The sequence below is a fragment of the Protobothrops mucrosquamatus genome, unplaced genomic scaffold, assembly GCF_001527695.2.
Source record: "Protobothrops mucrosquamatus isolate PMUCROS unplaced genomic scaffold, P.Mucros_1.0 scaffold_102, whole genome shotgun sequence".
NCBI lineage: Eukaryota > Metazoa > Chordata > Lepidosauria > Squamata > Viperidae > Protobothrops > Protobothrops mucrosquamatus.
Genome location: NW_015386178.1, coordinates 85,037 through 99,158, shown reverse-complemented (window position 1 = coordinate 99,158; position 14,122 = coordinate 85,037). Strand labels below are relative to the sequence as shown.

Below are 14,122 nucleotides of genomic sequence, written 5' to 3'. Positions count from 1 at the left end.
TAGCACGGCATCCATGCCTCCTTTAGAATGATTAAAAAACTAATAATAAAGCCTAAAATTCTGGGTAGCACAGGTGGACAACGAGGGAAAGAAGAGGTGGGCTGGTGCTTCCAAAACTACATATGGTATTCATTCCAGTGTATGTCTGCCATGCTGGGAAAGCAGGGAGGGGAAAAAGAAAGGCTGCAGCAGCATTTTGACTAAAACATCTGCAGCCTTCTCTGTGGATGCTCTCCAAATATGCCAAATTGCAGCTATCGCTGAAGTCTGGCACATCTGAAGAGCACCTAGGAGAAAAAAAAATCAGGCAAGAAGTCTAGAGGACCTCTAAGATTCCCTCCAATTCTGTTACGCTGCGTAAGGCAGTGTTTCTCAACCTTGACAATTTTAAGACATGTGGACTTCAACTCCCAGAATTCAGCAGCCAGCAATGCTGGCTGTGGAATTCTGGGAGTTGAAGTCCACATGCCTTAAAATTGTCAAGGTTAAGAAACACTGGCGTAAGGGTTTTTGAGCGGAAGGCTAAAAAAAAATGGAGATACGTCCTGGGCCTAATATTCAGATTTCCTTGAGGTCACTCTCGGGCCCCGCCCCCAATCACGTGATCCAAGCGCCGACGCCCTCTTCGCTTTCCACAAACTCGGAGCTCTTAGGCCGCGGAGTCGGTTGCGTCATCGCGCATGTCTTTTGAGGCGAAGCGGCTTCGGTGACCTTGGGCCCGGAGGAAGTGGTACTCGGGCCGGAAGTGAAAAAAAGAAACATTACAAAACGCGAAGGACGCCTCGGTGAGGAGGGGACGAGGGAGCTACCGCCGATCAGGAGAAGAAGCCGCTGCAGCGAAAGGAAGGTTGAACTCATCCTTGATCACCATGCCGAGGGGGAGCCGAAGCCGAACGTCCCGGATGGCGCCACCCGCCAGGTGAGAGGTAGCATGCAGCTAGGCCAGGGGTAGGCAACCGTGGCTCTTTTATGACTCGTGGACTTCAATTCCCAGAATTCCTGAGCCAGCATAGCTGGCTCAGGAATTCTGGGAATTGAAGTCCACGAGTCATAAAAGAGCCACGGTTGCCTACCACTGAGCTAGGCAGTGTTTCTCAACCTTGGCAACTTTACGATGTGTGGACTTCAACTCCCAAAATTGCCCCATTGCTCCCGTTGCTAGCTGGAGAATTCCCAACTCCCATTGCTAGCTGGAGAATTCTGGGAGTTGAAGTCCACACATCGTAAAAGTTGCCAAGGTTGAGAAACACTGAGCCAGAGGGACCGAAGCCGGGCTGCAAAATCCGGACACGGATGGAGGGCAGCCATGAGAATGTGGTGGACCCTTAAACGGGCCCGGGGAAGGGGGCGGTTTTGGATGGGAGTGCGTTGAAAGGCCGTTGAGAGTAGCTGGGTGTGTGTGTGTTGCAGGGTGTTGTTAATTTGCCTTGTCACGGCTGGGGGGGGGGTCACGTGATCGGCGGCGGCGACTCGTCAGGTAGAGACGATGAGAAGGCCGTTTGAGAGGGCTGGAGAAGTGGGGGAGGCGTATCCTTGGAGGTTGGGCTGCCGAGAGGCAGAGGAAAGAGAACATGGCGGGCGGGGATTTAAAAAAGAGAGGATGCCGATCGCACGAGGGAGTTTTCACTTATTAGATTTTTTTATCCCGCCTTTTTTAAAATACAATTTACGGCGGCAAACATTGTCTACTATTAAAATCATTTATTAAAAAAAAATTTTTTTATGCCGCCCATCTCGCGATTCATACTTAATCCTGCTGCCTCATATTTTCCCCACAACAACCCTGAGAGGCGGCCCGGGCTGAGAGAGATTGACTGGCCCAAAGTCACCCAGATGGCTTTTGTGTCTTAAGGGAGGCCTAGAAAACTCAGCAGTCTTGCTGATTTCTAGCCAAGCACGTTCATCAATCACTACACCAAACTGACTCCCTTTCATGTAGTTCAAGGCAACAAACATGCCTCTCTTCACTTCAGGGCTGCCATACAACAAACCTGTGGGGTAGGTTGGTTGACCCACACTTACCGAGTTTAGGTTTGAGGGCTGAAAGCGGACTCAAATTTATTTGATTGGGGCACATGGTATGCAATAGGAATAGTTGGTCAAGAGGCGTGAAACGGATGAAAAACCAAAATCCCAGGCATAGTTAAAAGGAAGTGGTGGGCTGCAAGATGGAATAGCTCCATAGATGTGTATAGAATGGACTTGGAACATGTAAATGAGGAGTCAACCATCCAGGCCAAAAGTATCTAAAAAGGTTAAATCGTGGCAATTGGACCAAAGTTTATTAAAACTGAGACATTTCATTATTCATCCAAATAACTTCTTCAGTCAAAATGAAAGTTTTGGATAGGCAGAGAGTCAGAGTGTTGTTGGAATGAACCAACTCTCCGCCATACAGACTTCAGGAGATTTCTCCCCCAAATGAAAAGCAACTTGTAAATGAAGTCTCAATCATCCAGGCCAAAAGTATCTAAAAAGGTTAAATCATGGAAACATAAATTGGAAGATATCGGAAAAATAATCCAACCTGCTGCAGTGTGCAGAAAAACCAATTACCCTTGAGTCGTGGATAGCCAGTCTGTTTTTAACTAGATGGATGTCCCATAAATTCCAAGAGTAGATTGTTCCAGCATTGTACAGGTCTTACCATCAAAATGCTTTTCCCCCGATGCTTAAACAGTATCAAGATAGTTAAATCCAATATTTTTATTCTTGTTTCTGTCATAATAGAAAAGAGTCTGTCTTTTAAATAAAACTGTCTTTATAGCAGCCTTTTTATGTAATTGACCATTGATATGTCTCCTATTGGTCATCTTTGATCCAGACTGAACCTCTGTCTGACCTTAGAACAGGGGTCCCCAACCCTCGGTCCGTGGACCGGTGCCAGGCCGCAGCGTGCCAGAAACCAGGCCACACAAATAAGCAAAGCCCCATCCATAGCATGCAAGCAGCACACAAAACCACGTATTCTCCGGTCTGGAAAAACCTTTCTCCACGGAACTGGTCCTTGGTGCCCAAAAGACCTCTGCCTTAGAGAACATGATCTCAAATCCCCATTTAATTTTTGTTACCTTCCTCTAAACTTCTTCTAATCCATAAATAGTCCTTTTGGAGTTGGGATGTCTAAAACTACTGGTAGAATTTATGCTTAAACATTCTAGTCAAGTCTAAAGTCTTAGTGGCCATAGGCTTATCCTGGGGAAGCACAGTCTGTTCTTCCCTGGATTATATGTGTCAAATGTCTTCAAAAGCAACAGTTGCTGGCTTCCGTGTTTTATAAAAATCACAATTATAAATGCAAATTATAATAATGCAGTTGTAAATTGTAATATACATTGTGCTTTAAATTGCGTCTTCCTACTTTCTATATATGATTCAGGGTGATTTCTGTAGGGACAATCAAAACCTGTTAAATGTAGGCTTCATTTTCTATCATTTTTCCCCATTAAACAAGCTTTAAAATACGGACAAAATGACTATCAGCTAGTTTTGCCAAAGATCAGCCATATCTGTGTTTTTTCTGTCTTCTGGGCAGTACAGATTAGATAAGCTCTATGTGAATATTTAATTTATCTAGCAGTGTCACAGCTTTGTAATTCGTTATGTTGACAATTCAGTTAAACATTACAGTAGGGAAAATCAATGTTCCTTGTCTTTGAAAAGAAGAAAATCAGATTGCTCCAAAGAGTCATCTCTAACCTTATACTGTGAACAAGAGGTCCTCATCTTATCTATGAAAAATTTGTCCCCTTTAGTATTTTAGAGTGCCATAGGATGGTTCAGACAGCATGTCTGAAAACTTTTTGTTCTCCAGGGACAGGCACATTGTATGACTGATACAAGTTGATTCATCTGAATATAAGAGTAACAATGTAACAGACATTACCGGTATATTGAAACTTAAGTATTTTCATCTGCTCAGGCTTCTTGAGAGAAAAAGGCAAAGCATGAACAAAACAGACATAAATATTGCTGTTTATACTGCTTGAGTGTCTCTTATATGTTGTAATGGTGCAAGACACTAAGATACAGCAGGTATTATTTGCTGTCTCGATTATATACTTATCTGTTGAGAAAGTCTGTGAGAATGTGGTTGGCACTGAAAAAATAATTCCCAATTTCAACTGGAATTTCATTGCATTGTTTCCAAATTTACTATACTGGCTCTGTGTTCTCAGAAAGTCTCATGTCAAAACATTAGCAAACCATAGATATGCTCCATCTTGTCCTTTTAGGCTGTATGCTCTGAAACATGACCTTTCCCAGCCCAGTTTACCTCATAGGGTGGTTGCTGTAGGGGAAAATAGCGAAGAGTGGTAAGTACAGGTATCCTCAACTTACAACCACAATTGAGCGCAAAATTTCTTTTGCTAAGCAAAACGGTTTTAAGTAAGTTTTGCACCATGACTTTTTTTTGCTACAGTTGTTAAACAAATCACTGCAGTTAAGTGAATCATGCAGTCACTTGATCATGTGACCACATGGATGCTGCAATGGTCGTAAGTGTGAAAAACAGTCATAGGTCACATTTTCAGTGCCATTGTAACTTCAGTCACTAAATGAATGGTTGTAAGTCAAGGACTACCCGTATGCCTCTTTTGCTCCTGAATGAAAAGTGGAATATAATTAAAAAAAATAAAATAGGTTGAAATGTGGCAGCAGTTCATGAAAACATACAAGAGATACAATGAGGGAAAAAATATTTGATCCCCTGCTGATTTTGTACGTTTGCCTACTGACAAGGAAATGATCAGTCTATAATTTTAATGGTAGATTCATTTTAACAGTGAAAGACAAAATAACAACAAAAAAAATCCAGGAAAACGCATTTCAAAAAAGTTATAAATTGATTTGCATTTTTAATGAGTGAAATAAGGATTTGATCCCCTATCAATCAGCAAGATTTCTGGCTCCCAGGTGTTTTTTATACAGGTAATGAGCTGAGATTAGGAGCACTTTCTTAAAGGGAGTGTCCACAGAAGCAATCAATCAGATTCCAAACTCTCTACCATGGCCAAGACCAAAGAGCTGCCCAAGGATGTCAGGGACAAGATTGTAGACCTACACAAGGCTGGAATGGGCTACAAGACTATTGCCAAGCAGCTTGTTGAGAAGGTGACAACAGTTGGTACGATTATTCGCAAATGGAAGAAACACAAAATAACTGTCAGTCTCCCTCGGTCTGGGGCTCCATGCAAGATCTCATTTCATGGAGTTTCAATGATCATGAGAACAGTGAGGAATCAGCCCAGAACTACATGGGAGGATCTTGTCAATGATCTCAAGGCAACTGGGACCATAGTCACCAAGAAAACAATTGGTAACACACTACGCCGTGAAGGACTGAAATCCTGCAGCACCTGCAAGGTCCCTCTGCTCAAGAAAGCACATGTACAGACCCGTCTGAAGTTTGCCAATGAACATCTGAATGATTCAGAGGAGAACTGGGTGAAGGTGTTGTGGTCAGATATCTGAGACCAAAATCAAGCTCTTTGGCATCAACTCAGCTCGCCATGTTTGGAGGAGGAGGAATGCTGCCTATGACCCCAAGAACACCATCCCCACTGTCAAACATGGAGGTGGGCACATTATGCTTTGGAGGTGTTTTTCTGCTAAGGGGACAGGACAACTTCACCGTATCAAAGAGAAGATGGACAGGGCCATGTACTGTCAAATCTTCCTTCCCTCAGCCAGAACATTGATGGGTATTCCAGCATGGCAATGACCCAAAACACACGGCCAAGGCAACAAAGGAGTGGCTCAAGAAGAAGCACATTAAGGTCCTCGAGTGGCCTAGCCAATCTCCAGACCTTAATCCCATAGAAAATCTGTGGAGGGAGCTGAAGGTTTGATTTGCCAAATGTCAGCCTCGAAACCCTAATGACTTGGAGAGGATCTGCAAAGAGGAGTGGGACAAAATCCCTCCTGAGATGTGTGCAAACCTGGTGGCCAACTACAAAAAACGTCTGATCTCTGTGATTGACAACAAGGGTTTTGCCACCAAGTACTAAGTCATGTTTTGTGAAGGGGTCAAATATTTATTTCACTCATTAAAATGCAAATCAATTTATAACTTTTTTGAAATTCGTTTTTCTGGATTTTTTTGTTGTTATTCTGTCTCTCACTGTTAAAATAAACCTACCATTAAAATTATAGACTGATCATTTCCTTGTCAGTGGGCCAACGTACAAAATCAGCAGAGGATCAAATAATTTTTTCCCTCACTGTATTGCAGAGAGATATCTTCCGTAATCTTCAAATGTAAAAGAAGTTGGCATTTGGAATTATATAGTATGTGAATTTTTATTATTTTCCTCCTTTCTTTTCATAGCCGTGCACCAATGCGATCAGCTCCAACTATGGCTGCGCGTGCTCCTGTCCCAGCTCCAGCCCCTGCTTCAGCAGTGGGTTCTCCTGCCCCCAGGCAGCCTGGCCTGATGGCCCAGATGGCCACCACAGCTGCAGGTGTTGCTGTAGGTTCTGCTGTGGGCCATACTCTAGGACATGCCATGACTGGGGGCTTTGGGGGTGGAAGCTCTGAAGCTGCAAAACCTGACATCACTTACCAGGTAAAAGAAGTTATTCCTTTTTTGAAATGTATACTTGTCAAGTAAGATTGTGAACTGTAGAGATCCTTTTGGTTAATAAATAGGGAAAACAAAAAGGGGAATGTGCTCTAAAAATGATACTTTAACATGAAGTGCTACTCTTTTTTGAAGAGTACATTTCTTTAAAGTGTTCCACAGGACAAACCATCTATTATCTTTTTTAGGCTGCTGCTATTAGCATAATTGTATTAAATATCATAGAATGCTTGAGATATTTAGTCGAAGAAACGGGGGAACAAAGCCTGCTGATTAGGAAAGGAGTTGTATGAAATTGTTAGCAGGCCTGAGAATGTTCCTCATTTTTGCAGTTTGTAACAAGAAGAGGTCCTGATTAGGCTTCCTTATCAGGATCTGTTGTTCTCTCCCTTACCCTCTTCCAATTCTCAGTCTCATTGCTTGCATTTCCTCTTTAGGAGCCTCAGTCAGCAGAGCCTGCTATGCAGCAGTCCCAATACACACCTTGCCAGTATGAGATGAAGCAGTTCTTGGAGTGTGCTCAGAACCAGAGTGATTTGAAACTATGTGAAGGGTTCAGTGAGGTGCTGAAGCAATGCCGATTTGCAAATGGTATGTAGCTTCCGTGGCTTTCTCTGGAAATTGGGAGTAGGCTTCTTTTCGAAGCATGAGAAGGAGGACAACTCGTTTAGGCACTGCTATGAATCCTTCCTGGAGGGCTTTTGAGGGTGATTATTACAATGTTAGGAAAGCATTTACTTTTTTTAACTTAAGCCATACAGCACATTAAACATTGCTTACTTACAACAGTGATAATTGAACTCCATTATTCCAGGTAGAATGACAATTTAAAACTGATTTCTAATTGCATATCAGTGTATTTTGAAAACTTAAGGTTTTCATTCTTCGTGTGCCTTCTGGCAAGGTGTTAATTTCAGCTTTATCATTCCTGACATAGTGCATAATCTAAAAATGAGCTTTATGAGAAGATACATTTTGAAGATACCCAGTTATTGGTAGTGGTCTACTGTTGAGCTCATTGTATGCTGATGAAATGCAAGTACATAATGCATTAAAGTAAAGTCATATCTGTGTTTGATCAAGATAGTAGGTCACATGAATATACAACTTGGAAAAATCTGTACTAAAAATCTTCCAGTAGAATTTAGTATCCAGCAGCCCACTTCTACTAGCTCATTCTTAGAATTCTGATGAAAGAATTAAAAATGATGTTGGCTTGGTGTAAAAAGTGGAGGAAAAATGGGAAGTGACCATGAGAGTACTTAAATGTGATAGGGAAAGGTCAGGGAACTTAAATGTCATTTTCTGGATCCTGCAGTCCATCTTTTTATGTATTGATACTTATACATATGTTTTATTTTTTTCCTTCAAATCCACAGGCTTAGCTTAATTAAACTCTGGAGGATCAAATCTAGCTCCATCACTGAGATCGATTGCCAGTAAAATTTTCTTTTAACGTCTAAAAGCTCTCCAACTTGTCTTTGTTTATAATCCGTTTTCCATCTGACAAGAAAGCATGAAGTTTGCAGCAAGAAGAATTGTGGCAATAAGTTCTTGTGGTTGGGAAAGTGGAATGATCATCCAATTTTAGGATTACTTCACTTGTGTTATTCCAGATTGTGATTGTGTATGATCCTTAGAATAAAAAATGACTATTCTGGAAAAGAGGTTTTAAATTGCCTGTCAGTCTTTAATAAATAACGATGACTGGAAACACAGGAGGAATGGGATACATTACTTCATCTGTAACAAATAAGAATTTGTTTCCTTAATGTGTTGTTAAAAATGCAAAATACAATAAAATACTGCATCTACTAACATTTTTCCTGGACAATTGGGCCGAATCCACATTTTGCAACTTGGTGAGGGAGGATTATTTAGTTCTGAGGCTGATCACAATGGACAGCTAACAAGGGTTAAAACAATTTTAAAAAAGAAAAACAGATCTGTCTTGAGCAAGTGCTACTATCCAGATCCAAAATAGAAAAAACTAAATCATGGGGGAGAGGGGGTCAACCCAGGCACCATACCAACTTTAATGTCAAGTATCAAGAAGAGATGTTCTTCCCCCTCCCCATCATCTGCTAAACAGACTGCAAAATATTAATATTTCTATAATATTTCCACAAATATCACCAAGGTATCATAACATTCAGCATTGATCTCCAAGATTCTTACCTTGAGCAAATAAATTTTTTCAGGAACTTTCATGGTGGAAGCAATACATACATTCAGTTGCAATTCTGAAAAAGCAACAAGGCATTTCAAGTAACTTTTCAAGTCTCACTCCATGAATTCAGTACACCGAGACCCAGTCATAGCAATTAATATAGTACCTGAATTTGTATAAAGGTTACACCTGCACAGGACACATTCTTTCAACCTCCCAAACTGACTGCTGGAAAGTTCTGGGAACTGAAGGCTATATCTGAAAAGTGCAGTAAGGAAAATGGCAATAAATAATTGACTTTGGGATACTAATACAAAAATTGGCCTTATGTAAAATAATAGGCAACGGCATCAAGATGAATTAGAAATATCTTTTTTTAAACTGAATTTGCTTGATTGTCAAAAAAGGTTAACCGTAATCACAATCCTAATATTATATTCCAAAATGAATAGTTATAATGGCCCATCAAAAGCATTAAATAAAATACAAACACATCTACAGTATTTGTCCATAATTTTGGGTTGCATATAAATTCCAGTGATAGGCTTAGGGAGAACAAAACTGGGTAGCTGCATCTTAATAAAAACTGCCTGTTAATCCAGAAAAAAAGATAAGTTGGGAATAAGAAGCATTCTGGGGACTAAAACAATGACCAGAAGAGTCCTCATTAGTTTGCCTTTTGTTAAAGTGTGTGAACAGTGATAACCTACCATGGACAAATTCTGTTGTCTTTCAGTATGTCTCATTAAATGCCAGTGATTCAAAACAATATCTTTGATACAAGAGACCACATGTTCCACCTATTTTTATGTAATGAAGCAACCACCTCTTCATTAATTCACTTCTATAATGCCTTCTCATCTAAATATAATTCCCTGAGAAAACATTGGCCTCAGGTGTATGCTAAAGTATACTGATAGTTCATGTTTTAATTTTAGAAATGGGTAAATCAGTATTTTTCAAACTTGGTAATTTTAAGATGTGTAGACTTTAATTCCCAGCTTGCTGGGGGAATTCTGAGAGGTGAAGTCCACACATTTTAAAGTTGCCAAGTTTGAAAAATTAGAAACACTTTTTTTTCAAATATTAGATAATTTACTATGTAAATGCATAGATCTAATTTGTAAGCCAGAGCATATAGAAATAACATCTGTTAGAGACCTATGATTCATAAACAACAGTCAGCTACATCTATTAGGTCAAAATACTCAATTCATCTTTGGACCCTCAATAAACCTTACAGCGGTCAAAAAATTAAAATTTTGTACATATATCAAATCATAATTATTGCATTACAATACTTTTATGAAGCAGTGATCTAACACAAAATATGGGGGAGGCAGAATGTTGGATTATCTTTACACACTTAAGTTTTCCTTGGAATTGTCAATAATATCCCTGTTTGCCAATCTAAATTTTGCTGAATGATGTGCAGAAAAAAATTAAATTTTATGAGTTATGTATACATGTAGTCCTTGACGTACGACCACAATGGAGCCCAAAATTTCTGTTGTTAAGTGAGACATTTATTAAGTGAATTTTGCCTTTAAGATGTATGGACTTCAACTCTCAGAATGAAGAAGTTGCCAAGTTTGAAAAAATACCGAACCAACCCAAATCTAAATGAAAATGTTTTGGAGGGTGTTTGTGCCCTCTCCCCTGCATCAGCAAGGCAAAGTTGCCTATAAAACTCTGCTGTGAAACAGCTGAGGGTGTAGGGGAGGGCAGGAGGTGTTTGTGTAAGTGGCAGGAAAGCAGTCGGAAAGGGATGCTTTTCTCTTAACAGTACTCACAGGAAGTAGGAGTAGGACTAGCAAGAGGAGCAGTGGGGACGAGTGAGCAGTGGCTAATAGTACCAGAATATGTGAGTGCTTGTGTGTGTTGTTTAGGGATCTGAGAAGTTGGCTCTTTTGTGTCTTGAACCCCCCCCCCCCCAATTGGATATACAGGTAATCCTTGACTTACGGCCACAACTGAACCCCAAATTTCTGTTGTTGAGACATTTGTAAAGTGAGCTATGCCCCATTTTACAATCTTTTTTGCCACAATTGTTAAGAGAATCACTGCTGTTGATAAGTTGGTAACTTGGTTGTTAAGTGAATCTGGCTTCCCCACTGACTTTGCTTGTCAGAAGGTCACAAAAGGTGATCACAGTTCCTTGGGACACAGCAACGGTCATAAATATGAACCAGTTGCCAAGCACCTGAATTTTGATCACATGATCATAGGGATGTTGCAAAGATCGCAACTTTGAAAAGTGGTCATAAGTTGCATTTTTCAGTGCCATTGTAACATTGAGCGGTCACTAAATGAACTGTTGTAAGTCAAGGACTCTGTGTAATTTTTAATATCTGTGATAGTCTTTGCCTTTTTTTATTAAGAATTTAAATATGCCAGTAGGGCCAACTCCATTCTCAGCCGTCCCCAAATGTACCCTCTTAAGATACAGAGCTACTAAAAAACAAAAATCAGTCCTGTTGCGCTTCACGTGTCCTGCCCTGTGGAATCACATTATGCATGCATTCCAAATGTTGTTCCTGGTTCCCTGGAGAAGGAATCCCTGTTTGTCCTTTCATTCATGGGAGCTGTTGGTTGCTGAAGAATTCCTTCACCTCAGAGAGGGTCACTCCAATCTAAGCAGAGAGGGAGCTGAGCGTGCAAAGTGGAGGACTTGGAATAATTCTCGAGTTGCACTGCGATTTTTATTTTTGGCAGTGCAGTCGCCACAGTGTGAATGATCCACAACAAATTAAAAGAGAACGCGAGACGCTGCTATGTGGTTTAATTGCTGGCCGTCAAACAACACTGGGAATTCTTTCTCAAGGTGGGCTTTGGGATTTGATCTGCTGGGTTACTCTTGGTTAGAAGACGCCGACTGTGCAAATGACGGTTAGGGTAAGTAATCATGTCTTTTATCAAGAAATTGGTCTTCTTTAATTAACTCGTTAAATTATGCAACTCTGTAAGTGTATTAGTTGATTTGGAGATATGTGCAGGGCAATAAGGCTGAGTTTGAGTTTTGGTTTAGCGCTATATTAAATATAAGGGTAGAACCCATAGAAAAAGGTAGCATTTTCTATTCCCAGGCTATCAGAATGTGTCTTCAAGGCTTTTAGAATGGAAGACAATAATTTTGATCTTATTGTTTGCTTTCCAGGAAAGCTTCGTTTTGAAATTGCACAGTTAGCAATCAGAAAGGAGAAAATATTTGGGGCATGCTTCATACTAATTTATACACACTATGCTACATCTGAACTGAATCATTGTTCAGATCAAGACTACATTTGTACTTTATTTGAAACAATAGCTCTTAAATAATAATTAAAGTATGTCATGATTCCAAGGGGATCCATGTATATACATATATACAATATATAAGGAAATTGCTTTTAGTTCAAGAGAACATCCAAATTTAGTCTTAATCTTAACCCATGTGTCTTGGCTCTCCTTCTATGAGCATGGAGAAATTAGATTATGGCAGGTCAACATTTCCCACAATGAATCCTCATTATTTGTGGTGTGTTTCCAATTTAGACACTTGTTCCAGTTTTTTAAAAAAATCTTATAAAGCAGTGCATTTTTTGTTTATCTAAGGAAATTGTAAATTTATAACTCTAATCTGTGTGCATGTATGAAACATAATTGAACAAAAATAACAAAATAACATAAGAAAAAAATAACTACAATCGTATCTGTATTCATAAACAGTAGAATGGATTTAATTGCCATCACTTCAGGAGAAAAATGCCAGGTGTTTCAGTTATACAAAAGACTAATGGGGTCGGGACCATCAAATTTTGAGGGGGGAAGTTAAATCTGAAGAGCAAACATAACACCAGCTGACATATTTTAATGACAGAAGAAAAATTAATATCTTGGATAGCTTTGTAGGCAAGAAAAACCAAATGCACAGGTATAGTATAGGTGGTACCTTGCTCAATAGTAGCAACTGTGAGAGGGATCTTGGAGTCCTAATGGACAAGCCAACAGTGTGCTGCAGCTGCCAAAAAGGCCAACACAGTGCTAGGCTGCATTAACAGAGGGATAGAATCAAGGTCATGTGAAGTGTTAATACCACTTTACAATGCCTTGGTAAGGCTACACTTGGAATACTGCATCCAGTTTTGGTCACCACGATGTAAAAAAGATTTTGAGACTTTAGAAAGAGTACAGAGAAGAGCAACAAAGATGATTAGAGAACTGGAGGCTAAAACATATAAGGAACGGTTGCTGGAATTGGGTTTGTCTAGTTTAATGAAGAGAAGGACAAGGGGAGACATAGCAGTGTTCCAATATCTCAGGGACTGCTACAAAGAAGAGGGAGTCAAGCTATTCTCCATAGCACCTGAAGGCAGGACAAGAAACAATGGATGGAAACTAACCAAAGAGAGAAGCAACCTAGAACTAAGGAGAAATTTCCTGATAGTTAGAACAATTAATCAGTGGAACAACCTACCTCCAGAAGCTGTGAATACTCCAACACTGGAAGTTTTTAAGAAGAGACTGGACAGCCATTTGTCTGAAATAGTATAGGGTTTCCTGCCTGAGCAGGGGGTTGGACTAGATGACCTCCAAGGTCCCTTCCAACTTTGTTATTGTTATTGTTATTATTTGAGACATGTCAGAAGCCAGTCAGGAAAATAAAAAGAGTTCTTCCCTATGTCCAAGTTAAATATGCATTTTAATTTTGCAAAAGTGTTTTGGTGCTTTTAAAAGCAACACCAACAATGGTTGACAGGCATAGAAGTATTTACTGGGGATGAGGTGAAAACAATACTATGAAGATGAAGTAGAAAATAAAGATAAGTTGGTACCGTGGCAAGATGCAAGAGAGGGAAGGCTCAAATAGGTCAGGACAACTGAAAATGAACCAATTTTCTCAAGGCTGAGTTAGTTATTTCAGGGCCAATGTTCATACAGATGCCTAAGCCTGAAGTTTATGAGTCAGGGTTTATTGATCAAATCACAGCAGCCTAGTACAGTACATAAATCCTGCTAAGTCACAATGCCTAGGTTCTGCCATCACGTTTATCAAAAAAATAAATAGCAAACTATATTTTAGTTAAGTGAAATGTATGAATCCATCAGTTGCTACATTTTCTTCAAGTATTTTTGACTGTAATTATTTTGACCAAGATTGAGTGAATCATGATTTATTCAGTTAACCCCATATATGGATTTACGTGGCATAAAGAAGCTGGTAAAGCAGGAATTAGAACAAAGAGTCCAGAATTTGAAAAGGAGAAAGAAAACCACTTAAATTTTAGAACCAAGGAAGAGAAAGGAAGCTAACTTGATTTCTGTGTTCTGCAATAAGCAAACCTTCTGCATAAATAGTGTTCTTTTTGGCCTGCAATAAATCAATTTA

At 39.9% G+C, this 14,122-nt stretch overlaps 2 protein-coding genes across 2 annotated transcripts in view; both read left to right on the top strand.

Annotated features, from left to right (window-relative positions):
* Positions 1–741: 741 nt before the first annotated feature.
* Positions 742–8,300, top strand: CHCHD2 (coiled-coil-helix-coiled-coil-helix domain containing 2). The gene is made up of 4 exons (XM_015815528.2): positions 742–919; positions 6,332–6,569; positions 7,022–7,175; positions 7,964–8,300. The coding sequence occupies exons 1-4, from the start codon at positions 870–872 to the stop codon at positions 7,972–7,974; spliced, it is 453 nt and encodes a 150-aa protein (XP_015671014.1). The 5' UTR covers positions 742–869; the 3' UTR covers positions 7,975–8,300.
* A 3,200-nt stretch (positions 8,301–11,500) lies between these two features.
* PHKG1 (phosphorylase kinase catalytic subunit gamma 1) overlaps positions 11,501–14,122 on the top strand; it is a 19,894-nt gene continuing 17,272 nt past the window's right edge. Inside the window, exon 1 of the mRNA XM_015815517.1 lies at positions 11,501–11,649. The gene's annotated coding sequence lies outside the window, so the exon portion shown is untranslated. The remainder of the gene's footprint in view (positions 11,650–14,122) is intronic.

Coding starts and splice junctions, on each gene's coding strand:
- CHCHD2 (XM_015815528.2), top strand. CDS start 870: ATGCCGAGGGGGAGCCGAAGCCGAACGTCCCGGATGGCGCCACCCGCC. Junction 920..6,331: donor CGGATGGCGCCACCCGCCAG/GTGAGAGGTAGC, acceptor TTCTTTTCATAG/CCGTGCACCAATGCGATCAG. Junction 6,570..7,021: donor AACCTGACATCACTTACCAG/GTAAAAGAAGTT, acceptor TTTCCTCTTTAG/GAGCCTCAGTCAGCAGAGCC.